General features: G+C 52.3%; 3 protein-coding genes across 5 annotated transcripts; 2 read left to right on the forward strand and 1 right to left on the reverse strand.

Moving 5' to 3' along the window:
- Nucleotides 1-2,389: 2,389 nt before the first annotated feature.
- On the forward strand, nt 2,390-2,861 carry LOC128589114 (40S ribosomal protein S17-like). The gene has a single exon (XM_053596035.1). The coding sequence runs from the start codon at nt 2,390-2,392 to the stop codon at nt 2,804-2,806; it is 417 nt and encodes a 138-aa protein (XP_053452010.1). The 3' UTR covers nt 2,807-2,861.
- A 1,005-nt stretch (nt 2,862-3,866) lies between these two features.
- NEIL1 (nei like DNA glycosylase 1) lies at nt 3,867-11,102 on the forward strand. Its single transcript, XM_053596013.1, has 11 exons — nt 3,867-4,227; nt 4,448-4,572; nt 5,638-6,094; nt 8,523-8,642; nt 8,734-8,797; nt 9,006-9,105; nt 9,504-9,631; nt 10,119-10,146; nt 10,322-10,383; nt 10,521-10,686; nt 10,838-11,102. Exons 3-11 carry the CDS (start codon nt 5,661-5,663, stop codon nt 10,906-10,908), a joined length of 1,173 nt encoding a protein of 390 aa, XP_053451988.1. The 5' UTR covers nt 3,867-4,227; nt 4,448-4,572; nt 5,638-5,660; the 3' UTR covers nt 10,909-11,102.
- Nucleotides 11,103-11,724: 622 nt separating this feature from the next.
- On the reverse strand, nt 11,725-25,973 carry MAN2C1 (mannosidase alpha class 2C member 1). Of its 3 annotated transcripts, none has more exons than XM_053595987.1 (26): nt 24,168-25,973; nt 23,787-23,912; nt 23,218-23,341; nt 22,207-22,277; nt 19,135-19,312; nt 18,654-18,843; nt 17,521-17,627; nt 17,207-17,317; nt 16,747-16,839; nt 16,499-16,615; nt 16,189-16,284; nt 15,958-16,103; nt 15,481-15,604; nt 15,028-15,149; nt 14,839-14,924; nt 14,562-14,717; nt 14,277-14,374; nt 14,012-14,106; nt 13,654-13,758; nt 13,417-13,573; nt 13,162-13,305; nt 12,736-12,845; nt 12,550-12,629; nt 12,254-12,402; nt 12,044-12,153; nt 11,725-11,966 (listed from the first exon to the last, which is right to left on the reverse strand). In XM_053595987.1, the coding sequence occupies exons 1-26, from the start codon at nt 24,350-24,352 to the stop codon at nt 11,840-11,842; spliced, it is 3,207 nt and encodes a 1,068-aa protein (XP_053451962.1). In that variant the 5' UTR covers nt 24,353-25,973; the 3' UTR covers nt 11,725-11,839. The 3 variants fall into 3 exon arrangements, with proteins under 3 accessions (XP_053451962.1, XP_053451961.1, XP_053451963.1); XM_053595986.1 differs by having other exon boundaries at nt 14,562-14,732; XM_053595988.1 differs by having other exon boundaries at nt 14,012-14,387.
- Nucleotides 25,974-26,167: the final 194 nt, after the last annotated feature.

Consider the following 26,167-nt stretch of genomic DNA (forward strand, 5'->3'; position numbering starts at 1 on the left):
CATCCTGGCTCCTGGCAACCACAATTCTATTGGCTGTGTCTATGTGTTTGCCTATTTCAGATACCTCATATTAGTGGAACTGTGCTGCATTTGTTTTTCTGTGACTGACTTATTTCATTTGGCATAAAGTCCTCAAGGTTATCCATGTTGTTGCATGTGACAGGATTTTCTTTCTTTCTTTTTTTTTTTTTTTTGCAGTTTTTGACCAGGGCTGGGCTTGAACCCACCACCTCCGGCATATGGGGCTGGCGCCACAGGCACCACCCAAGGATTTCCTTTTTGATATGGCGGAATAACAGTCCATTGAATACTACTTTTTTTCTTTTTTTTGAGACATTGTCTCACTCAGTTGTCCTGGGGTTGAGCACTGTGATATCATAACTCACAGCAACCTCAAACTCTTGGACTCAAGCGATCTGCTTGCTTTAGCCTCTGAAATAGCTGAGACTACAGGCACCTGCCACCATGCTTGGCTAGTTTTTCTATTTTTAGTAGAGACAGGGTCTTGCTCTTACTCAAGCTAGTCTCAAACTTGTGAGCTCAGGCAATCTACCCACCTCAGCCTCCTAGAGTGGCTGAGCAGCATTACGGCCAGCTGCATACTACATTTTTAAAAAATCCATTAATCTGGCTTGGCGCCTGTGGTTCAAGCGGCTAAGGCACCCACCACATACACCTCAGCTGGCAGGTTCAAATCCAGCCCAGGCCCACCAAACAACAATGACGGCTGCAACCAAAAAATAGGCGGGCATTGTGGTGTCCCAGCTACTTGGGAGGCAGAGGCAGGAGAATCGCTTGAGCCCAGGAGTTGGAGGTTGCTGTGAGCCGTGATGCCACGGCATCCTACCCAGGGTGACAGCTTGAGGCTCTGTCTCAAAACAAAACAAAACAAAACAAAACAAAATCCATTTATCTGTTGATGGACGTGTAGGTTATTTCTACACCTTGACTACTGTGAATAATGTTGCAATGTGTGTTATCTCTTGATTGTGGCTGAGTTACATGACTCTATGTATTTGTCACTCTAAAAAGGTGAATTTTACTACATTTATTTGATACCTATTTAAACAAAAAGAGAACAGCAAAACAAATAAATTACTCCCATAGATTACTTACTGGTCACAAGATGTGAAACATACCTTTTACAATGGCAGACGCCTGGCTCGGCACCTATAGCTCAAGTGGCTAGGGTGCCAGCCACATACACCAGAGCTGGTGGGTTCGAATTCAGCCCAGGCCTGCCAAACAACAATGGCAACTACAACCAAAAAATAGCTGGGCGTTGTGGTGGGCGCATGTAGTCCCAGCTACTTGGGAGGCTGGGGCAAGACAATCGCTTAAGTCCAAGAGTTGGAGGTTGCTGTGAGCTGGGACAGAACAGCACTCTAGGGTGACAGCTTGAGACTCTGTCTCAAAAAAAGAAAAGAAAAGAAAAGAAAATTATAATGGCAGAGGCCTTCAGCTTGATCAATTTCAGCCTTACTAAAGTGGGAAGACCAGCTATGGGATGCTTCTTCATGTGATACATTTCAAAGTACAGAGCAACATTTAGGAGGTGTCCCTCAGTATATACATAATCAAGCCTTTAAATCTAATTCCCAGTGTGCAGCAAAAGCTACAGACAGAGGAACAAGTTAACAACACAAGAAACATTCAGACAAATCCAGAATGTGATGGAGTATCTATTTCTAAGAACTGGACTCTTCAGAGAGGTCTATATTATGATGACCAAAAAACCAAGAAAAAGGTGGGATGGGCAAAGCGAGGTGGCCCATACCTCTAATCCTAGCACTCTGGGAAGCCGAGGCAGACCCAGGCTGAACAGGAGCAAGACCAGAGCCCAGGAGTTTGAGGTTGCAGCGAGCTATGAAGACACTATTGGATTCTAGTCCAGGCAACAGAGCAAGACCTTGTCTCAAAAAGAAAAAAGTTAAAAAAAAAGAAAAAAGAAAAAAGTTGGGGAGGAGTGGGATGGAATGGGATGGAGTGAGGTGGTTCCATCTAGATTAAAAATTATTAAAGAGGGGTGGCGCCTGTGGCTCAGTGAGTAGGGTGCCAGCCCCATATGCTGAGGGTGGCGGGTTCAAACCCAGCCCCGGCCAAACTGCAACGAAAAAATAGCTGGGCGTTGTGGCGGGCGCCTGTAGTCCCAGCTGCTCAGGAGGCTGAGGCAAGAGAATCTCATAAGCCCAGAAGTTGGAGGTTGCTGTGAGCCGTGTGACCTCATGGTACTCTACCCGAGGGTGGTACTGTGAGACTCTGTCTCTACAAAACAAACAAACAAACAAAAAAACATTATTAAAGAGACATATAATCCTTGATTGGAATCTGCCATTAGAAAACAGCTATAGGTACTTCCTCTTTCCTCTTTTGCCAAGGACCCGCGAACATGGGCCGCATTCATGGGCCGCATTCCAAAACCGTGGAGAAGGCAGCCCGGGTCATCATCGAGAAGTACTACACCCGTCTGGGCAACGACTTTCACACGAACAAGCGCGTGTGCGAGGAGATCGCCATCATTCCCAGCAAGAAGCTACGCAACAAGATAGCCGGCTATATCACATACCTGATGAAACGGATCCAGAGGGGCCCAGTGAGAGGCATCTCCATCAAGCTGCAGGAAGAGGAGAGGGAGAGGAGAGACAACTATGTCCCTGAGGTCTCAGCCCTAGATCAGGAGATCATTGAAGTAGATCCTGACACTAAGGAAATGCTGAAGCTTTTGGACTTTGGCAGTCTGTCCAACCTCCAGGTCACTCAGCCTACAGTTGGGATGAATTTCAAACCACCACGTGGAACTGTTTGAATCTATCTTCTGTGTGCTGTAATATTTTAATAAATCTGGGACAACGGCAAAAAAATAAAATAAAACAGCTATAAAGACAATTTGGAGATAAATGGGAAATTTGTGGACTAGCTATTAGATGATATTAAGAATTTATTGTTAACTTCATTAGATGTCATAAGTTGGCTTTGTAGGAAATTGGGTTTTATTTTTACTTATTTGCTTGTTTTTTAGAGACAGAGTCTAGCTCTGTTGCCTGGGCAGGAGGGCAGTGGCGTCATCATAGCCCACAGCAGCCTTGAACTCATGGGCTCCAGTGATTCTCTCATCTCATTGTCCCCAAGTGCTGGGATTACAGGCATGAGCCACTGCACCTGTCCTGGAAATTGGGTATTAGAAATGCATGGTGGCGGCATAGCCTATGGCTCAAGGAGTAGGGCCCTGGCCCATATACCAGAGGTGGTGGGTTCAAACCCAGCCCTGGCCAAAAAAAAAAAAAAGAAAAGAAATGCATGCATGTTAATGTACTGGGATTGAAATGTCATGATTTTTCTAATTTGCTTTCAAATACTTCTGCTAAAATAAACGAATACATAGAGGCAGGGAGGAACAGAAGTAGTGTGAAGGAGGGGAGAAAGATGGCTGTGGCTCAGGCTCAGAATTAGAATAACATGCAAACTCTAGACATGCCCTCCCCAGGAAGTGTTTGCCTCTCAGGCCTCACTTCTCTCTCTCTCCTCCTCCTCCTCCCTTTCTCTCCCCCTCCGGTCGACTGGGGGGGCCTTTGCACTAGCCGGCTTATTGCCTTGACCCAAGCCTTGTCCTGGCTTTTTGCAGGCTGGTTCCTGACTTCTGAGCCTAAAGGTCATTGCAGAGACTCTTTTTCCCCACAGAGCTGTCTGAAGTGGGTTCTACTTCTCAGCTGCTGTTTATTTTTTGCTTGGTTGCAGTTCCCACTTGCAGGCAGTGATGGTGTTTATGTTTAGGTGCTGTGTCTGTGTGTTGATGATTAAGGTCACCACCGGGTCCCCAGGGCCTGTGTTCGTCGCGCACCTGTACAAGCTCTGCGCACAGCTGCAGGCCCCACTACACAGGACAGCTGCAGTTTCCTGCTGGGGATGCCGACCCAGCCCCGGACTTCCCCCAGCCACAGACAGCTGTGACCCGCAGCCTCAGATGACCCAGATTCCGCGGAGTTGGTCAATGGGAAGCCAGGTTCCTCTGCCACCTTCCAGCCAGGTGACTGCTCCCAAAGCCTGCCCACCACGTAGCGCCCCCAGCTCGGGTTCTCCACCTCAACAGCATCTGCCGCCTCCCTGAAACTACAATTCCCAGCAGGCGCGGAAGGACAACCCCAGCTCCCAGCGCGTTCTTAGCCTCGCCTGCCCCTGGCATTAACACTTTAGTTCCTGCAGCCCGGCCGCGAGCTGGATTGTGCGCAGGTACCGCGGAGCGGAGGCGGGGAGATGCGGGCCGGCGGGCGCAGCGGGGCTGATGAGGGTGGGATCTGGGGGTCCTGAGAGGAAGGGATCCGGGGTTAACGGAGAAAGAGCCGCAGTTGTGGAGAGGGCGGGCCATAGAGCGGCGCCCCTCACAAAACTAGGAATCTGGACGTTCGCCTTTTTCCGCAAAACGAATCTTTTCCGGATTCACTTGGCCCAGGTGGTGCTGAGCCGGTGTAGGGCGAGGTAAAGGCGTCAGTGAAGACCACCCCTCTCGTCGCCCCGACACTCATCTTCGCCTCCAATCCCGAAACGTCAGGGAGCAGAGGAAAGTGGAAGAAGAAGGTGAGGGCGTTGAGGTCGTTTCCCTGGGGACCGCGGCGCTGAAGTGCGCCTTCCCTTAACGATTCCCCAGACCGCGGCTCAAAGCTCGGGGAGCCCCTCTTGGCGCCCGGCTCCGCCCCCTGCGGAGCTGTGGAAGCCGGCACCAGCGCTATCGTGGCATTCCCTCCGCCTCGTCCTGGCTCCGGCCCTGACCCGAGCGCGGCCCGTCCTGGCCAGCGGTCGATGGCAAGCTTGTGACTGACTGCTAGCTGACCTTCCTTCGGTCTGAGCGGTGGGGTGATGAGCGAGCAGAGCTCACACCTGGCTGGGAGCGCAGGAAGGGGCACCCTCAAGAGCCTTTCAGATTGTGGGAGCGCAAAGGGGGACAGGGGAAGAGAGTGAGTCGGGCAGCCTGGGCCCAACAAGGGTGTGGACTGTACTCTAAAAGCCTAGGGCACCAGCCATATACACCGGAGCTGGCAGGTTCGAACCCAGCCCGGGCCTGCCAAACGCAATGACAACTGCAATCAAAAAAATAACCATGCGTTGTGGCGGGCGAAGACTAGGGCGCCAGCCACATACACCGGAGCTGGCAGGTTCGAACCCAGCCTGGGCCTGCCAAACGCAATGACAACTGCAATCGAAAAAATAACCATGCTTGTGGCGGGCGCCTGTAGTCCCAGCTACTTGGGAAGCTGAGGCAAGAGAATCGCTTATGCCCAGGAGTTTGAGGTTGCTGTGAGCTGTGATTCTACAGCACTCTACTAGGCAATATAGTGAAACTCTGTCTCAAAATAAATAAATAAATAATAAAATAAAAGCACCCCTGCTAGACTTTGGAGGGAAGGTGTTAATGAGTAAGGCAGAGGCCTGCTGCCCCCAACCTGTTCTTCCAGCACTCAGGACTTTACCAGCACTTGGGAGTGTGTGTGGGAGGAGGAGGGAGAGTAGCAGAGGTTTGAGCAACTGTGACCCATGCAGCCCTTTCCTGCCAGTTCTGCTGGGCACATTCCCCTGTGATCCTGACCTCTGTTTTGTAAAATGGGGGTGATGAGCACTGGTTCAACATGCTGTCCTCCCCCACAGGACCCTGCCACACTTCCCACAGAATGCCGGAGGGCCCTGAGCTGCACCTGGCCAGCCACTTTGTGAATGAGGCATGCAGAGGGCTGGTGTTCGGAGGGTGTGTGGAGAAGTCTCCCATCAGCCGCAACCCCGAAGTCCCCTTTGAGAGCACTGCCTACTGTATCTCAGCTTCAGCACGTGGCAAGGAGCTGCGCCTGACACTGAGTCCTCTGCCTGGGGCGCAGCCCCCACGGGAGCCAGTGGCCCTCGTCTTCCGCTTTGGCATGACTGGCTCCTTTCAGTTGGCACCTGGAGATGCGCTGCCACCCCATGCCCATCTGCGCTTTTACACGGCTCCACCTGGTCCCCGGCTTGCCCTGTGTTTTGTAGACATCCGCCGCTTTGGCCACTGGGACCTGGGGGGCGAGTGGCAGCCGGGCCGGGGACCCTGTGTCTTGCAGGAATATGAGCAGTTCAGGTAGGCCCAGCACCAGGTGGGATGAACACAGGCCTGGTCTCCAGGCCTGGCTCTGTTAGTGCCTTGTTAGCCAACAGTGAATCTCAGCCCCTCTGGGCCTATCTCTTCATCTGTAGACCAAGACAGTGTCTCTGCCTTGGGTCAGCTCCTTGAACCAATAGACATGGAAATTCAAAATTAATGTGGGAAGAGAGATGAGGAGCCAAGAAGAGGCTGGGTGGACACTTCCCTGAGGATTTATAGCCTGTTAATGTCAAAGATGATGTCAGGACCCAGAATCCTACATGGCCTCTTGGTGCTCCCAGGAGACTAAGGTGGAAGGGCCTTAACAACACAGGAAGAAGTAAGGCTGTGCTGGCTCGGGGGCTCACATCTATAGTCCTAGCACTCTGGGAGGCTGAAGTGGGAGGATCACTTGAGGCCAGCCTGAGCAAGAGTGAGACCCTGTCTCTAGTAAAAATAGAAAACTTAGCTAGGTGCAGTGGCATGTGCCTGTAGTCCCAGCTACACACGGAGGCTGAGGCAGAAATTACATGAGCCCAGGAGTTTGAAGTGTTGTGAGCTATGACACCACTGTACTCTAACCTGAGCAACAGAGCAAGACCCTGTCTCAGGAAAAAAAAAAAAAAAAAGCCTGAGCAGGAATTGTTTCAAGGATGGGGAGGGAACTGTGTTAAGACCTGGTTTTTGGTGGGCTTGCATGTACTGCCTGCCCACTAGTCTGTCTTGTGGTCTCCTCTGTGACTGTTTCCTGCCTGCAAGAGGGTGTAACAGCCCCATCTGGGACGTGACACGGGTCACCTAAGATCTATGGTAATACCAACTTCCTTTCCTCTGAAGAGGAAATATGTATGAATCTCTGCTTTGTGCCAGGCCTTGTTATAGGTGCTAGGGGTACAGCACTGAGCATAGAACTGATGCTTGGACAAGTGGTGGGGGGCAGAGAAACAAACAAGATGGCTTCAAATGGACACATGCCTGAGGAAAAGTCCAACAGGCAAAGAAGGTGAAGGTAGAGAGTTACTTTTGGGTAGGAGAGTAGAGGGGCAAATTAGAATGGGCACTCTTAGGGAGGTGACATTTGAGCTGAGACCTGACTGATGAGAAGAAGCCAGCCAGGCAGAGCTGTAGAGGAAGAATCATAGACACAAGGCCTGGAGTGGACTCAGCGAGTTCTCACTTCCTAGGGGACACTGTGCCTTCATTTGGCCCCTTGGAGACCTAGTTGCCTGTGGGATGGGTCAGAGATCTGACACCACAGAACACGGTTGACTCCTTACCTCAGGCCTGAACCCCAAGTGCATCCCCATGGAAATGGATTTCTCTCACTTCACTTTTCCTAGGGAGTCAGGCCGAAGGCTAACTCTGCCAGCTGACTCTGAAGAGCACTTTGGCTGTTTTCTTATTCCTGCAGCTGGGGGTGTGTAGTAGTCTACAGGGATTAGAGCACCACCCAAGCTACCCTTCCACTTCTATCTTTACTCCAGAGACTCTGGCTTCTGGTCCCCTCATCAACTCTCTTCATGTCCAGCACTGAGTCAGTCTTGTCATGATCCTTTTCCACAAAGAAACAAGATGCATTTCCTCTTCATGGTGGTGAGGAAAGACCTATGACCTACCTTGGAAGTAGCGTGAGGGCTGCTGGGACACTCACTAGCCAGGACTCACCCCTACACAGCTGCTGCACAGAGGCAATCTTCAGGGTATTGAGAAGAGTGGAACCCACCAATGTCAAATCTACTTGTGTGCCAGAGCTGGTGGCTCCACACCTGTAATCCTAGCACTCTGTGAGGATAAGGGGGGAGGATGGCTTGCGCTCCGGAGTTTGAGTCCAACCTGAGCAAGAGCCAGACTCCATCTCTACTAAAAATAGAAAAATTAGCAGGGCAAGGTCATGGGCGCCTGTAGTCCCAGCTACTTGGGAGGCTGAGGTAGGAGGATTGCTTAAGCCAGGAGTTTAAGGTTGGAGTGAGCTGTGATCATGCCATGGTACTCTAGCCTCAGCAAAAGAACAAGACCCTATCTCACAAAAAGAGAAAAAATCCACATGTGGTTTCTAACCCACTCTGAATCCTAGACAGGGAGTTCCAGACTACAGACACATCTGAGGTCCTGTGATCACCTTGTTCTCAAGTGTCCTCAGGGGTCTCTGAGGCACTTTGGTAATAAACACACAACCACATATACAGACTCATATGTGTTCTCTTGAATACATTTGCTTTTCATCAGTATTTTTCATTTTTCACAATGAATTTAAATCCTGTATCATTCCCATTTAACAGATAGGAAAACTGAGGCAAATAGAGGGAGCTGGGACTTGCAGTTTCCTTCCTCTTGTACTCAGAAACGTTCTATCGGCCCTTCTACCCCATCCCATGGAGGGTGAGGGCAAGGATAAGTTCCAGGCACCCACACTATGTCCCTCCAGAGAAAATGTGCTACGAAACCTAGCGGACAAGGCCTTTGACCGGCCCATCTGCGAGGCCCTCCTGGACCAGAGGTTCTTCAATGGCATTGGCAACTATCTGCGGGCAGAGATCCTGTTCCGGTTAGTGGGCAGGTGGTGGGCATGAGGGCAAGGGTGAGCCAGGTATGCCCACCTTCCCCACTGCTTAGTAAGACTCCCCATCCCTCCCCAGGCTGAGGATTCCCCCCTTTGAGAAGGCCCGTACAGTTCTGGAGGCCCTGCAGCAGCGCAGACCGGTGAGGAGACAGAGCTGGCATACATGTGTGGGCGCACTGGTGTTGACATGGGCTGGCAGGTTAAGTAAGGTGTCTCCAGCTTAACAATGGGGGGTGAGGGGAGAACAAAGAGCCTAAGGTACCACCTAGCTCAAGGGGGAGATCTGCTGCCTTCTTAGTGGCACTGCTCCTTGCTAATAACCAGTCCCTGCCCTTGCCCCTTCCTCAGAGCCCAGAGCTGACCCTAAGCCAGAAGATCAGGGACAAGCTGCAGAACCCGGACCTGCTGGAGCTGTGCCACTCAGTGCCCAAGGAAGTGGTCCAGCTGGGTGAGGCCTGGAGAAACAAAGATGGCAACCACCTCTGCTTTAGCACATTGAAAAACCCCGGGGCAGTTGTCCCTCTCTGGGCCTGACTCCCCACTTAGAGAATGGATGTTTATAGTCCCAGTTGCTGCTGAATGGATTAGGCCTCCTCACTTGTCAAAGGTCTATTTCCTTCAAGCAGCCCATGAGATAGGAGTCTGAAACCCAGTCCAGGATGGGGAAGTCATGGCCCAGAGGGGGAAGATACCAGCCTAGGTCACACAGAGGGAGGAGGGAGAGCTTGGCCCCTGACTTAGTCCATCAGCTTGTGTAGCTGAGGTCTGAGCCAGGTCTGACCCAGCTTCTCACTCCTCCTTACCTGAGTTTCCCTTCCAATCTCTGCCTGTTCCTCTGTCCCACAGGGGGCAAAGGCTATGGGACAGAGATTGGGGAGGAAGACTTTGCTGCCTTTAGAGCCTGGCTGCAGTGCTATGGTGTGCCGGGCATGAGCTCCTTGCGGGATAGGCATGGCCGCACCATCTGGTTCCAGGTTTGAGCCTTTCTGCTCACACAAGGAAATAAAGACCCCAGGGAAGCTTGTGGGGTGGAGTCGTGTGGTTGCAGCAGGGCAGGAACTGGGGTCTTCTCCAGGTGGAGATGCCCAGAACCTACCTAGGTGTCCCACGGGTCACACTGCTGAGGGTCATGCTATTCCCCTCCCATCCTGTTGAGTTCCAGGGTCTCAGCTAGTGGAGCAGCTCAAGGGCAGGGCAACCTTGTTGATGCTGATATTGGAGGAGGTCTCAGTTTCCTTCTCCTTGTATCCTAGAAATAGGTTCTCTTAGCTGCTCTTCCCTATCCCATGAGGGTGGAGATAGGTCTCATGTACCCAGGCTGTGTCCTTGTAGGGAGAATGTTCTTGGGAACCTAGTGGACAGGGTTCCTGGTTGTAGTTATATGGGGAGTCCTGCATCTCCAAGGAACACTGCCCTAGCCACAACCTGGGGTGATTCCTGAACTGCCTCATTCCATTTTAGGGGGATCCTGGACCCCTGGCACCCAAAGGTAAGCTGCTCCTACTATAAGAGCTAAGAGAACAGAAAGGACTTATCTGCAAGGGCTCCAAGCCCCCTCTTTTCCACCAGCCCCCTCTAGCCCTGGGCACCCCCAGGCAGAGGGGGAAGTCTGGAGAAAGGGGCTGGGCCTATGACTCTCCGACTATAGCACAGATGTCCTGCAGGGTGCAAGTCCCGCCAAAAGAAATCCAAGGCAAAACAGCTGAGTCCTGAGGACAGAGTGGAGGTATGTCTGCCTGCTCTTCCTTAGCACTTTCCTGCCCAGGCTGTGGGCAGCTGTCTTCCCCTGAGAAGGGGCATGGTGAGCCCTAATCAACTTCTGAACTGCTGAGCCCCTCAGAGACCTGTGTCTCCTCCACCCAGGACCCTCCACCTCTAAGCAGGACCTCTTCCAGGATACAAAAGGCACAGAGAAACCTTGCTGAGAAGACTGCAACCCAGCAGCCTGAAGGGGCCAGCATCCAACAGGACCCAGAAGCTCTCATAGTCCCTAACAAAGGGAGGAAGAAGAGGAGACAGGCTACTACTGGTAGGCTTTCCTTAGCACCCACTACAGATACTGGCCCTTCAGGAGAGGTTGGAATGACAGTGTAGGACCACATGGACAAAGGTGGGAGGAAGGCCGTCAGGTTGGCCCGGCCTGGGAGTCTGAGCTGACTATCTCACCTACTTTCTCCCAGGCCATCGCAGAGTGCAGAAGATTAAGGGTGATAACCCATCCTCAGAACCAGAGGGGACCTCAGCCTCTTAGCCGGAGGGTCTTCTTGCTTGCGTCTACCCTTTCCTGATATCTTGCTGTAAACTGGGGGCCTGTCTGAATACCTAGAGGCAAGCAGTATCTGAAAAGGGGGCTGTATGCCTCAGGCCAAGTGACTGTTCCTTGCACAACTGTTTTTAGTGTGCCATGGGAAAATGCTGTATTTTCCGTAAACTGATAAATTTGAACATCTTGGCACTTCTTGGGCTGCCTGCATAAGGTCGGAGATGGCCAGGTTGGGAGGGCCTGCTGCCTGGCTCCAGTGACACAGGGCACACTGAGCCCCCATCCCAGACCTCAAGGTTCTGGCTAGTGAAGGACAGCCTCTCAGAGGTGATGCAATGACCCTGGCTCCAGGCAGCCCAGGTGCCTAAGCTCCTCTAGTCCAGCATTCTCCAGGGCCTGTATTGCTCGGCTATGGGCCAGAATGTACCCTCAGCCTACTCTCTAGCCTCACACAGGGGAAGCATTTCTTTTTTTTTTGTGTAGAGACAGGGTCTCACTTTATGGCCCTCGGTAGAGTGCCGTGGCCTCACACAGCTCACAGCAACCTTCAACTCCTGGGCTTAAGCGATTCTCTTGCCTCAGCCTCCCAAGTAGCTGGGACTACAGGTGCCCGCCACAACACCCGGCTAGAGGGGAAGCATTTCTTACCTCATGGTCTCCAGCCATCTTGTGGTCACCCAAAGTCCTCAATCTCTCTTGGTGGAGCTACAGCCCAGACCCTGCACACACCAGTACCTTAGTTCTCCCCCAACTCCTAAGCCTGAGGGTGTACACTAAAAGGAGTGAGGGGAGCTACCAGCATGGTTCCTGATCGGTAGGTTTATTATACAAGAGGCGACTGATCTGTGCTTCAGGCTGGGGAGGCAAAAATGAGGAGTCCCTAAAGCCTTCTACAGCCCAAACCCCATCCCTAGGGGACTCAGTTTGGGGGAGGCTGAAGCACGAGCAACAGAGACCGCACTTGAAAGGGAGAGAAGGTGAGCTTCAAGCGGTTGTCCCGAAGTGGCAAGTGCCCAGCAGGGTCTCGCTGCTCCAGAAGATCGCAGCTGGAGAACAGGAGGGGCGGTGAGGCCCTGTGAGGGCAGGATTCCTACTCCCACCCCCAACCTGTGCTGCAACTCACAGAATGGCCTCCTGAACAGGCAGCGACGTGTGTAGCCAGCAGTCCACATGGCAGCCGTGGGCCTCATACAGCCTCAGGACTAGCGTGCGGCTGTGGGTGTTGGTCTCCGCCTGCAGGAATTGGTGGGTAGGTGGCGAGGCGGGCAGTGGCCGGGGCCAGACGGGCTCAGACCGGAACCCCGCGGGCTCGCCCATTTGCCCCGCCTCTTGCCTGCTTGACCGTCTCCAACACGACTTCAGGTGAGGACAGGGAAAAGGCACTCCAGGAGGTGGCAGGCGCTGGGCCTGGGACTGGCAGCGCCAACAAGGGGAAGTTGAGGCTGTAGGCAGCACGGATAACTCCAGCGTCTTGAAAGGAGCCTAGAGTATGACCGGAAAGCGAGGCTAGTGAAGAATAGGGCTTAGTTCCCAAGCCCCTAGAGGGGCACAGGGCCAGGCTGCTAGAGTTTGGGCTCAGAGAAGGGCAAAGGAGGGCTGCAGGAGGGCCCCACAGTCTTCAGCACTCACCCTTGTGTGGCATCAATGCATAGGTGAACTCATGACGCCCCATGTCAGCAGTGGCATCCGGGGCCTTAGGTGCCCGCAAGCTGAGATGAGGATGAAGGATATGGACCAGGCTGAAGCTGCTGAGTTCCACCCCAAGAAGACCCACACCCTCATGCCAGCTCCCGGGCTGGCTGAGTACCCACTCACAGAGAGAGGCTGAGGATGCTGCCTCGCACTGATGCACCATACTTGCAGTCATTGAGCAGGGCCAGCCCAAAGCCGTGCTCTGACAGATCCATCCAGCGGTGGGCCCACACCTGGAAGGAAGATCTGAGACCCACTTGGTGGCCCTGTGCCCCTTCTTGTGCTCCCAAATCCCAGACTTCCTGTCACTAGTGTGAGAACAAGCTCTAAAACCACAAGACTGAATATCCAGCTCCCACTTTAGGAGGCCCTGGGCATGCCACCCAACCTGCATAAGCCTTATTTGTAAAATGGGAATAAGAAATAGTACTCACCCCACCATATGGTCACACATGTCATCCTCCTCCTCCCCAACCCACCGCACACATTTATTCTCTCTCTAGCCTGTGAGGAGTCCAAGCCCATCCCCTACCCCTTGCCATGTCAGACCTCAAATCGTGCCCAGTCCCAAGAGGTGTTGTAGTGAGTGGGCCGCTGCAGGTGGCCAAACTGGATCTCATAGGTGGCCTGGGAACTCCGCACACGGGCAGGAAACTCTACCTTCAGGAACTTGTGGGCCTCATGCCAGTGCACCTGGGGGTGGAATGGAAGATGGAGATGAAGAAGAAAGGGCTGTGGCCCCTTCTCACCAGGCACACGTGGGGAAGATAATCACCACCCTACCCTGACCTGCCCCTCTGCTACCTCGGTGTGGAAGCGAACATAGGGGCAGCCAACATCCAGCACCACCTCCTGGCTGAGCCGGCTGTTGGGAGTGATCTGCAGTAAGAACCAGGCACTGCCCCGCAGACCGCCTTCAGTGCCCACTGCCAAGGTCCCTGCTTGGCCCAGCACAGGCTTCCTATGGGATGGGAAAGGAGGCACTGAGCCAGAGCAGCTTGTGCACCATCCCACCACCCTCAAGTCCTGGCCAGCCCATACCGGGTCTCTAGGTGGTAGTCCATGACATCCCAAGCGTCCCAATACAAAGGCACATCATCAAACAGCACGAATTGGTTCCCCACAGCACCCTCAGCAATGGCTTCCCTGGAAAAACATTTGGATCAGTGCATTACAACCATGTGACTTCAACCCTTCTAGTTGTTTATGGTGGCACGGTACAGAGTGAAAAGACCCAGGCAACAGAGGACCCCAGCCCACTCTGCCCTATTCTGTGTGAGCCATATAGCCCAGTGCCACTGGTGGGCTGCTGTGGGCAGTGTTGTGGTCATGAGACAGAGGAAACAGTGTCTGGGACCTACTGGGTAGGCACTGGGAAAGTATAGTGAGGAGTTGGCACCTGCCAGAGGCCACCAGGACCAGGGACGTCAGCCGGCCAGTTGGGTCCAGCCTCACCCGGATAATGCCGTTGTCCAGAGTCACGGAACCATCAGTCTTGGTGAAAGGGGTCCGTGAGACTGAGTCTGTAGGAGCTTCCCACAGCCAACTCACCCCCAGCCCCAGCCCCACATTTGCCACTTGCTCCATGTTGGAGTTCAGGCCCCCCCAAGATGTTAGGAGCACCCCAGGACAGCCCTTGCCCCCCAGGACTTGCTGGGACTCACCTCTTGCACTACGAACACAGGCTGTTGGGGCAGCAGGGGCTGCACTGAAGTGGGGGCAGGAACAGGAGCATAGCCCATGCTGGGCACTGTCACCAGGGCTGGGGGTGAGGCCTAGGCATCAGCGCAGCCTCCTGACCTTCCTGGAACCTCACTCATGTAGGGGTCAGGATGGTGGAGACTGTGGCTACTATACTCCAGCCTGGAGCACCCCCCAGGTGCGATCCCCAGGGGTGTCTGGCCCCGATCCCTCCTGATGTAGTAGCAACCTTTCCCCTTGGCTCATACCTAGGCTGTGGGCCCCACCAGGCTTAGGCAGGGCCAACACTTCGGTGCGCTTCCAGGGCAGTGTGTTGACAATGAGGAGGCCCTCAGGACCTGGTTCCCCAGCACACAGGGCTGTGGCCGCAGTGCTGAGCAGCGTATTACCATGGGAACGAATGTCTGAGGAGAGACTAGCTGGTCATGCGTAAGCAATGGGTCTGGGATGACCCCTCAGTGTCCCATAGGGGACTCTCTGGGCTCAGTCCTAAGGTTGGAGTGGTGGGACTGTTGTCAGCCTCACCTGCATAGTGGCACATGGCATCCTCTGCCACCAGCTGGATGCAGCTTCCAGTCACCACATCATGAAACTGGTTCAGAAGCAAGAGCCTGCAGGGGCCAAGGGCAGGGATGGGGAAGCCTGGGACAGACAGCCACAGAGCAACTAGGGTGAGAGGTCAGGTGGGTGGCAGGGGGCAGAAGTTAGGCTGACCTCCAGAGGTGTTGCAGCTGGGCTGCAGGGTACAGGAACTGGGTGCTGCGGGCCAGGGCCAGGCTACTGAGCAGCTCCACGTCATGTAGGATCCGCTCACACTCACGGTTCCCCTTCTTAATCTAAGCCCAGGCAGGAAGATCAGTCTGGAGTCTGCTCAAACATCCTGGGATGCCTTCCAAAGCCCTCTCTTGCTCAGAACCCCTGAGGGCTCCCCAGGGCCTCTGGATAAGGCCTCTTGTGGGTGACCTGACTCAAATGCCCTTCCTCCTCTCCCCTCAGCCCAAACCCTCTTTCTTTAGGGATGCTCAGTGTTGCCTTCTCCAAGCTCCTCCTTGGAACATGAGCTTCTTCCCCCAGGATCTGGGCTGGCTCTCTCCTCTACCTCCTTCTCTGACCCTCTGCAGACCAAGGGTACACCCTCCCTGCTTGGCTCCATAGCCTTCCCCTGACCTGGGCATGGGTGGTGTAGGTGCCATTGTGCAGCTCCAGGAAGAGCTCCCCGACCCATGTGCACAGCTGCCCCGAGTCACCCTCCAGTGCTGAGAAGAGCTGCTTTGGAGAAGATAGCTGCACCCTGAGGGAAACCACAAGCCTGGGTCTCCCAGCCTTGGGGACCACGTGGTTCACCTTCTTCCATGCCAGAGCAGATAACCGATCTCCCCAAAGAGAAGAACTTCTCCAGAAAGCTCTCCATCCACCTAGTGCCAGCCCTGGATACCCCAGAAGAGCTGCTCTCTCTGATGGATTCAAGCTTCTTCCTTTCCCCACCCTCAGCTTACCCCTTACCACCCTCATGGCAGGACTTTGGAGGAGCCGGTGGTCCAGGATTGGAGCAGGACCAGGCCCAGAGGAGGATTTGGGCCTACTGTCTAAGTGGAAGGCAGGGCTCATGGCATGAGCTGAGGGTTGATAGAGGCCTGGACTGACCTGGGCAGCCCATCCGTGTTGCCTAGCCGCTTCAAACGATCCAGCATGGTCTGGGTGGGGCCACCGCCCCCATCCCCAAAACCAAAGAGGAAGGCACTGTGGTTAGTCCTCCCCTTGTCCCGATTATTGACCACAGTTTTCAGCACCTAGACAGGTAGGGGCAGGTCAGCATAGGTCAGCCTAGTATAGGCCTGCCCTCTCCAGACTGCTCCCTTCCAAGTATCCCCTCACCTCCTCCACGCTGCCCTGCATCCCATAGGAATCACCAGGTGGAAAGTGGACCAGTACACGGGAGCCGTCCAGCCCCTCCCAGAAAAAGGTATGGTGCTGTTGGGAAATACACAAGGGAGAGCGGCCAGAGTCAGGGCTGAGTCAGATCTGGTCCTGCCCCTGCCTGCAGTGTGATCCTGCTGGAGGCCTACCCTCTTTGGGTGGGGGTTTGGTAGTCTGTCCAGGACTTCTCAAATGAGCCTTGGGAGAGATAAATGGGCCATGTGAGACCAAGGCTGACTCTCACCCTCATCCCCTGGGGTCTGCTCACCGGAAAGGAGTTCACCAAGTTCCAGCTCAATTTCTGGGTCAGAAAGTGCCTGATGCCACAGCCACGCATGATCTGGGGGAGCTGTGCTGAGTAGCCGAATGTGTCTGGCAGCCAGAACTGTAGAGAAGAAGGCCACGGAGGGTGGTAATCATGGCTCTGTTTGGAGCCACCCCAGCCTCAGCTCCTCAGGACTCTGGGTCAAGCAAAGCCACCCACTCAACACCTTGGTGCAGCAGCTCCTGGCCTACCTCAGAGCACATCTTCCCAAATTCCTGCAGAAAGAAGTTCTGGCCCTGTAGGAACTGCCTGACCATAGCTTCTCCACTGGGCAGGTTCCCATCCTGGTAGTGAGGGAGGAGGGACAGCCCAGGTAAGATGGGAAATAGGCAGGTCAGGTCTGCCACACTCCCTGCAGGAGATGCCAGGCTGCTCTGACATAAGGGTTACAGCCAGGCCCAGCAAGTGTCCCACTCCTTGCTTCAGACCTGACTATCCATTTGCCTGAGCAAGGGGCCTGAGACCAGCCATGCTGGAGACATTCTCCTCCTTGGAGTGTCAGGCCTTGGGGTTCTAGGGTCTAATGAGCCCTGCCACAAAGTGGGTATGAATGGCCTGCAGCAAGTCACCAACATAGCCCAGGGTCCTGGCACCATGAGGGAAGGCCGTAGCTACATGGATAGAGGCTGAGGAAGTGCTGAATGCTCTTACCATCTCCACCCAGGTGCCCCCCACAGGCACAAACTGCCCACGGCAGGCAAACTCCTGGAGCCGGGAGTGCAGCCCAGGGTAGCGGCTCTTCACCCACTCAAGCTGCTGCGCCTGTGAGGAAGGTGGGGTGGGAGATAAGTCGGAAATGATGAAGACCCTACGTAGTGCTGAGCATTTGGGGCACAGTGGATGGCTGAGGGTGAGGAACAGAGCTGTTCCTCAGGACTGAGAAGCCCTCAGAACCAGTTGAGCTCCAGGGAGTACCAGGTGCCTGCCCTGTCCCTCCCCCCCGCCCCCCAAGGTATCCCTCTGACCTGGGAGCAGGCAAAGATGAACTCAGGGTTCTGTTTCATGAGCTGCATGGCTGTCACCCAGCTCCGGGCACATTTCCTTATGGTCTCCTTGAAGGGCCAAAGCCAGGCTAGATGATGGGGGTGGGGGAGCAGAGGGTAGAGAGAGCAGCAAGGTACCAACAGGTCCCCAGCCCTACCCCTACTCCAGTATCCTGACCAGGCCAAGACTGGGACTCCAGAGGGTTACCTGGCTCTCCTCCCATCCCTCTGGAAAGTCCTATGGCATCCCTCCTGAGCAGTTACTTCAAACCACTCCTGCAAAGTGGGAGGAGGAGATTGGGAAAGGAGACCAGCTGGCTCAATTCTACAGGTCAGGAAATGGAGACCCTTGGCCCAGGAATGGCCTCAGTCTGAGGCTGAGTTGCCCCCCAGAGGCAAAAGGAATTACCCTGCCTTTGCACACACTGAGGATACCCTAGAACAGGGGGCATAGTTTCCAGGATGGACTTAGTTGCCAGCTGACCCTAGGCAGTTACTTCCTCATCAGCCCAGAACTCACATCCTATCCCACATCTCGGCACAGGAGACAGCCCTCATTCTGAGATTCAGAAACTTTACTTGTATCACACTCAATAGCTTGGGGAGCTTGTTAAACATATGGCTTTCTCATAAACCTCACAGTTTGAGCCCCCAGCTCAATAATTCCCTTCCTCTCTGAGAAATTGGGCACTGCTGTTAAAGCTCTACTCATTCTTAGTTCAAGGTTACCTTGTCCAGGAAGCTTCTCTGTAATCCCCCTGAACAAGCTGAGAGTTAAATGACTATCCTGAAATCCCTAGCCTCCCACACTTATCTTCACTGTGGCACACCTATGTCTGCCAATTCTGCGATCACCAGTCTCTGGAATCCTACCCTCCACTCCCATATCTAGCATGGAACTTCCTGAGGCATCAGATTTTGTCACAAGAAGAAATGAAGCTGTAGCTAGCAGATCCCACAGTCCAGTCCTCCAGCCCCATCTTACAGATGGAGGAAAACTGAGGCCAAGAGGGACAGGAACTTGTTGACGATCACATGGAGCTTCTAAGGCAAAGCCAGGGCTTCCAGGGCATTCCTGCCTTCCCAGCCAATTCTCCCCATTCCTGCAGGCCTACCTGTATCAATGTGGCAGTGCCCTGTGGCATGGATAGTGTGTTGGCTTTCACCACCACGTTGGCCAAAGAACTGGGAGGCCAGGGTCTGGGCCAGTGGGAAGGTCTCAGGCTTGGCAGGGTCACACACATTCACCATCTGGTTAGCTGTGTACAAGGCCTGGAAGCTGCGCTGGTTATCTTCCCCGAGGCCCTGCAGCAAAGTTCTGCCCCTTAATCCCTGTCTCAAGCACAGCCTCCAGAACTAGGCCTAGGGGATCTCCCAAGATTCTGAGCAGAGTTCCCCTCAACTCCAACCCTTTGCTCCTGCTGCCTTCTGCTCAGCACCATTTCCCTCCGCCCTTTACACAGGAAAATCCTCTCTCCCTCAGGCAGGCATAAACTGTCTTCCTTCTCTAGATTCTGAGTCCCACTTACCTGACCCAAGAAATAATCAGCCTAGAGGGATCTAGAGGATGACAGGGGAACAGAGGATGTTGAGTACCTTGGCTATGCCCAGCAGCAGCTCCAGATCCACCAGGAGCTTGTGGACATCCCTGCAGAACACAGCCAGCTCGGCCCGGCTCAGCTGGAACATCTTCTCAGGATCAGGGGCTGCAATCATGCTTCCCTTCCCAGCACCCAGGAGCCCATTGCAGGCCACTTCCACATAGAGGGTCAGGCTACAAATGAGGAAGCAGCCTCAGGACAAGGAACTGGCAGAGGACTTTGAGGACTTGGGGAGGGGGCACCAGGAGGCATCCATTTGATCCCTCCTTATTTGCCTCCAGGATCTACCACCCAGAAGATCCTGCAGTGTGGCAGCTGTGCATGTGTGGGTTGGTGAAGGTGGAAACACCAGACTGACCTTGCTAATGGTTGGTTTGCCTCAGTCAAGGAAAATAAGTAATAAAGGATGTAACTATGTGAATGACACTGCTATTTACCTTTTTATTTCCAAATAAGCTGTCTTCTTTTGCCTCAGTCTCCCGAATAGCTGGGACTACAGGCACCTGCCACAATGCCTGGCTATTTTTTGGTTGAGGTTGTCATTGTTTAATTGGTCTGGGCTGGGCTCAAACCCACCAGCCTTGGTGTATGTGGCTGGCGTCCTACTCACTGAGCTACGGGTGCCAAGGCATCTCTACAACACCTTTAAAAATTTTTTTTTTTTTTGAGGGCGGCGCCTGTGGCTCAGTCGGTGAGGCGCCGGCCCCATATACCAAGGGTGGTGGGTTCAAACCCGGCCCCGGCCAAACTGCAACCAAAAAATAGCCGGGCGTTGTGGCGGGCGCCTGTAGTCCCAGCTACTCAGGAGGCTGAGGCAAGAGAATCGCTTAAGCCCAGGAAGTTGGAGGTTGCTGTGAGCTGTGTGAGGCCACGGCACTCTACCGAGGGCCATAAAGTGAGACTCTGTCTCTACAAAAAAAAAAAAAAAAAAAAATTTTTTTTTGAGACAAGAGTCTCTTTCTGTCACTCTGGGTAGAGTGTCCTGGGTAGACTGCTGTGGCATCATCATCATAGCTTACAGCAACCTTGAACTCCTGGGCTCAAGTGATCATCCTGCTTTGGCTTTTTTTTTTAGTAAAGAGGGGTCTTTTGCTCTGGCTGGTCTCAAACTCCTGAGCTCAAGCCATCTGCCCATCTCAACCTCCCAGAGTTTTAGGATTACAGGCTCACCTTTTAGACCCAAGATCCATCAGCTGTGGTGAAGCTCTACTCGGACTTCCTTAGGGAAGCCTCCCTGACCCTCCACTAAGTCTAGAACAGCTTTCTCACATGAGCTCCCAGTAATCTCTTTTGGGGCCCTCATTCTTTTTGTAATTATATGAGTACATCTATCTCCCTTTGCTGTTAAGAACTACATTATTCGCCACCATAGTCCCAGTGTCTTGGAGGCATCTGAAACACAGTGTTCAATACATATAAAATTCTATGATGTCTAAAAAATACTTTTAATGGTGTCATAAATGCCCATGTTATAATATGGTATATAAAAAGTCAGGGGCTCAGCATCTGTGGCTCAAGCGGCTGAGGCGCCAGCCACATACACTTGAGCCGGCGGGTTCAAATCCAGCCTGAGCCCGCCAAACAACAATGACGGCTGCAACCAAAAAATAGCCAGGCATTGTGGCAGGTGCCTATACTCCCAGCTACTTGGGAGGTGGAGGCAGGAGAATTGCTTGAGTCCAGGAGTTGGAGGTTGCTATGAGCTGTGATGCCACGGCACTCTATCCAGGGTGACAGCTTGAGGCTATGCCTCAAAAAAAAAAAAAAAAAAGTCAGGAAGTATGGCAGCGTCTGTAGCTCAGTGGGTAGGGTGCCAGCCACATACACTGAGGCTGTAAGTTCAAACCCAGGCCGGGGTAGCTAAAACAATGACAACTGCAACAACAGTTGCAGTCTGGGTGTGGGGTGGGCACCTGTAGTCCCAGCTACTTGGGAGGCTGAGGCAAGAGAATCGCTTAAGCCCAAGAGTTTGAGGTTGGTGTGAGCTGTGATGCCACAGTAATCTATCTAGGGTGACAGCTTGAGACTCTCTCTCAAAAAAAAAAAAAAGAAAGAAAAGAAAAGAAAAGAAAGTCAGGAAGCAAAATGTCAAAGAAATTCTGTCTCAGTTAGTAAAAACTATGCCTGAAAGAAATACTAATGGCTGGTCATGGTAGCTCACGCCTATAATACTAGCATTTTGGGAGGTCAAGGCAGGTGGACTGCTTGAGCTGAGGAGTTCAAGACCAGCCTGAGCAAGAGGGAGACATTGTCTCTAAAAATAGCTGGGCATTGTGGCAGGTGCCTGTGATCCCAGCTACTCGGGAAGCTGAGGCAAGAGGATGGCTTGAGCCCAAGAATTTCAGATTGCTGTGAGTTATGACATTCTACCTGGGCAACAAAGTGAGACTCTTTCTCAAAAAAAAAAAAAAAAAAAAGAAGGGCGGTGCCTGTGGCTCAGTGAGCAGGGTGCCGGCCCCATATACCAAGGGTGGCGGGTTCAAACCCGGCCCCGGCCAAACTGCAACAAAAAAAAAATAGCCGGGCGTTGTGGCAGGAGCCTGTAGTCCCAGCTACTCGGGAGGCTGAGGCAGGAGACTCGCCTAAGCCCAGAAGTTGGAGGTTGCTGTGAGCTGTGTGACGCCACGGCACTCTACTGAGGGCGATAAAGTGAAACTCTGTCTCTACAAAAAAAAAAAAAAAGGGAAGGAAAAAGAAACACTAAGAATGTGAATGCTGAGATGTTAATAATGATCATCTCTACTCTAGGTAGTGGGATAATAGTAGTTATTTACTTCTTTGTGGTTCCTGTATTTACCTATAAGAAAGCAAATATTGCCTTTATAGTTAGGAAAAAATTATGCTTTCTAAAAACAAATGAGATTTGAGGAGTTGCTTCTGAGATCACTCGGGGTTGCTTCTGAGATCACTCGGGGCCTCAGCTCTTGAGTTGCTTCTGAGATCACTCGGAGTTGCTTCTGAGATCACTCGGGGTTGCTTCTGAGATCACTCAGGGCCTCAGCTCTTCTTTGCCTACCGGTACCTCCTCCACGAACATTGGTTGACCAGGGCATAGGGACTCACTCACCTTCGGGGTTCTCCTTCCCCCAGCCTGTCAGTCAGGACATAGCTGGTCTTCTCACCCTCTTTGGTGAAACCCTGGCAGGGAAGGGGGAGTGAGAGATGGGGCCTGAGAACTTTGGACAGTTCAGGTCAAGTGTGAACCAAGAGAGGTTAAGCCGTTCCACCTGGTCCCCAGCTCTGGGTCCTCTCTCTGAAGCAGGGCCAAGATTGACAAATTGGGGACCCTGGTAGCAGGTACCCCACCTTCCATGGCAACCAGCACCACGACCACCAAATAACAACTGTTTACTCGTGAAAAAGCCCAATATCTTTAAGGGCCATAGACAGGGGTCAGGAGGCATGGATGTGGTTTCTGGTGGCCTCTGAACTCCTGTAAACATCTGAAGGAAACTCCATAGTCAGGGACAGGTTTACCTCATTCCTTATTTTATCTCCAGTGCTTAGAACAAGGTCTGGCCCAAAATGGACACCAAGAGACATGTGCTGAGCCAGAGAAATAAAAGAGAGAATGGCTCTGCCTTCTTTTAGCACGACAGTGAGAAGAATGATAGCCCTAACCCCAGTCCAATTTGGAACGGAAGCTGTGTAAACCTGAGCAAATGAAAAAACCTTGACATATCTCAGTTTTTTAAAATGTAGTGGGCATAAAGACCTACCACAAAGGATTATAAGGATTAAACATGATATGGTTGGATGCGTGAATAAGACACTTAACAGTGGTTACATCTGGGGAATGGGATGGGGTAGTAGGGAGAGATTCATTACTTCAGGGGAAGAGTACTTAAGTTTTTACTTTTTACTATCTAGAACTTCTTGGGATTTATTCCCACAAACATGTATTACACATAATAAAAATTAGTTTGTTGAAACTAAGGACTGATTACAAAGGTGCCCAAGTGGCAACTTCCCCAGTACTGAAATCCTGATACCACCCCGCAGATAGCCACTCAGCTGTGGCTTCTCCAGAGACCAGGACTGAACTGTGGTCATAACTGATCAGGGCAGGGCTTCTCACCTGGACAGGTTCCCCATCACGCCACACCAGACCTTCTCCATCACTTTCCCAGCAAAGGTGAACTTCCTGGCCCACCCATGCCTCTGGGATGGTCAGCTCTACCCGGAACCAGCAGGTCCACCATCTGCAAGAGAGCCCTTTTGATGGGCCTAGGGATGGATACCCTGGCCTGAAATACTTCCTTCAGCTAAGAGTCAGCAAAGGCTTGAGACTTTCTCCAAAAATCGGTAGCATCACAAGGTACTCAGATTTGAGCCACAAGAAAGGAACAAGGGGAGGAGCAAGGTGAGAGAAAGAAGCAGAGAAATCAGGGGTCCGTGATCCAACTAGGGTGCCCTTCATAAAGGGTGTGCAGACGCAGAGATGGGGAGATGAAAACTCTCCCTTTAAGACTCTGACGGACCAGGGAGCTGTTCCCAGTAGAGGGTGCTGCTCTGTCCCTTGAAGCTGTCTAGGGCAGGTAGCCGACAAAGAAGGTGTCGCCGAGGCCGTGTGGGGAGCTGGATGTGGGGTGTGGCGTTCGTTCCCTTAGGCCCGCTGGCCCCGCCTTCCCGTCGGGAGTTACTCACGTCGGTCCGAAGCTGTCGCCGATCTGCGCCGGGCTGAAGTTCTGCTGGATTGCCTCCTGGTAGGAAAGCCTCTCGGGCGTCAGGAAGCTGGAGAGGGCGGCCACGGGGCACGTTTCCCCAAAGAGCCTGGGCAGAAGGGTCTGGTGGGCAGGCGCTCGAGGCCGCCCCTTTTCTGCCCATGGGCCAGCCAGGCGGTGGGGAGAGGGTTGTCTGGCAACCCACAGCACATCCTATCTCCTCCCCTTCCCTTCTGCACCCTTTCCCTGTCCTCGGCGGGCAGTTTGTCCCACGGCCCAGGTGGCTGCAGCTTAGGTTTCCCCCCGGAAGGAAAGGCTGAGACGCATGGATACGTCCCGCGGCTCCTCAGACTAGGGGCCACACCTGCCGCGGAGGTTACAGTCAGTAAAGTAGAGCGGCGACACGAACTTCTCCACCCGCTCCAGCGTGGTGCGCCAATGCTTCAAAGCCGGCGCTCCCGCCATCGTCACGCCCTGGCTCCTCTCCCCGGAAGGCCTCCCTGGCACTGCCGGCTTGGTCCACTGACTGAAACCAAAGGTTCCGGCCATCTGGAGAACGCCTTCCAGCCCCGGGCAGCTTTTCTTGCAACACCGGCGGCTTCTACAAGCCAGTTGCTGTCGAGACCTTTGAGCCAGGAGTTGGAAGCTAGAAGCTGTACTTTCCAGGTCCGAGCTAGTCACCTATAAGGTAAACCCTTAAATAAAATGGGAAGATTAACGATTAAAGCCCCCGTAGATCCCTGAATAGACTTTGGGTCATTCAGCAGGAAGGCAGGAACCTCGGCTGCTGCAGACCCAGCCTCCGAAGCCAGCACTAGCTCTGGTTATTTCCCCGAACACGAAAACAGGCATGTTTTCACACTGGAAGACATGATGTTAAGGAGCAGGAAGGACAGCTTCAGTGATCCCAGTTTCCTCTGTTACACGTTTTACTTTACGTATATATGGCTAATTCTTGCCTATCACCAGAAACTCTGTAAAGATTTTGAGATGGCAGATCACAGAGCACTGAAGATTCCCCACAGAATAATATATTTCACTGTACTGGTCTGCAAAGTCCAGGGAAGCCCTAATTCCAGAAACAGACTTCCAATTTCATTCTCATCTCTAGTATTCCACTAGCAGCTTTATTTTTTCCCTCCCGGGGCTGCCAGAGTCCTTGTCTATAAAATCAGGAAGAAAAACTATATATACAACATTAGCCCTGATGTTTTAATGGAAATACTGACCAGGTTTACATTTTAAGTGCAAATCACAAGGTGACCTAGTACAGAATACCAAATATGATTTAAAATAAAGGTAACTTTCTGCTGTATATAATGCAGGTTGGGTTTAGAGCTTGGAATTTAAATGTCAAACAGCAGGAAGAATGAAACTGCTGCTTGTAAAAACCCACCTGGCAGGCAAAGCTCCTTTTTATGTTGGTTGCATTAGTGGGTTGGGGTTTTCTCTGGCAGGCAGATGCTCTGGAGCTGACACTGTGTGGTGTTGGGAGGGTGAGGTAGAGATATGGCTAGGGCTTCCCCTGATCACATCTCATCAATTTCCCCTGTAATTAAAGGTCAAAGTCTTTCTTGAGGGGGCATGAGGGATAAGTAAATTATGGCTTAGAAAACCTCAAGATCTTTCTCCTCACTGAGTACATTATTATTCTTCCTCCAAGTCAGGCACCGCCCCAGGTCTACCCTAGAATTCTTCTCCCACAAGACTTTTGCCACGTTATACTGTGGCTCACACACTTCTGTCCACCTACAACAAAAAAGCCATGTGTTTTCAAAGTCCAGGAGCCAAAAAAATTTTTCTTTTTGGTGGTGGTGTTGGGAGGTTTTAACTAAAAAGTGAATGTAAATCACAGAAAACACTGTTGGTTATTATCTAAGATTAGGGTAACAGTTCCTGGAGAAAAATCCACCAGAGTACTGGGATGGACTCAGTGGTCTTTGTTTATAAAGTCCAGGCTAACCACATATAAAAACCCTAATCATTCATGTTCAAATGTCTGCCAGATTAAATTTATATAATTAAAAATATATCTATATATCCCATTGGCAACTGCTAAAGAGATGTATCAAATCCTTTCCCTTCCAACTCCACTTTATACCACATACTATATACACATTTCTTTCAAACACTGGCTTGGTTTTTAGTTGTTCACCCCCATCCCCAATAAGGATAAGAAAAAATATATAGAAATACAAACTACATAGCTCCACAACTTACCCAAATATAAAATATTTTCAAATAGCTGAATAAGGGGAAAAAATCTGTACTAAAAGAATTGAAATATTCTATATTAAAATTTTGGAATATTTTGATTTGGGACAAGTGCAAATGAATTATTTAAAGGAAAATCCTGTTCATACC

This window comes from Nycticebus coucang, chromosome 6 (genome assembly GCF_027406575.1).
Source record: "Nycticebus coucang isolate mNycCou1 chromosome 6, mNycCou1.pri, whole genome shotgun sequence".
Classification (NCBI taxonomy): domain Eukaryota; kingdom Metazoa; phylum Chordata; class Mammalia; order Primates; family Lorisidae; genus Nycticebus; species Nycticebus coucang.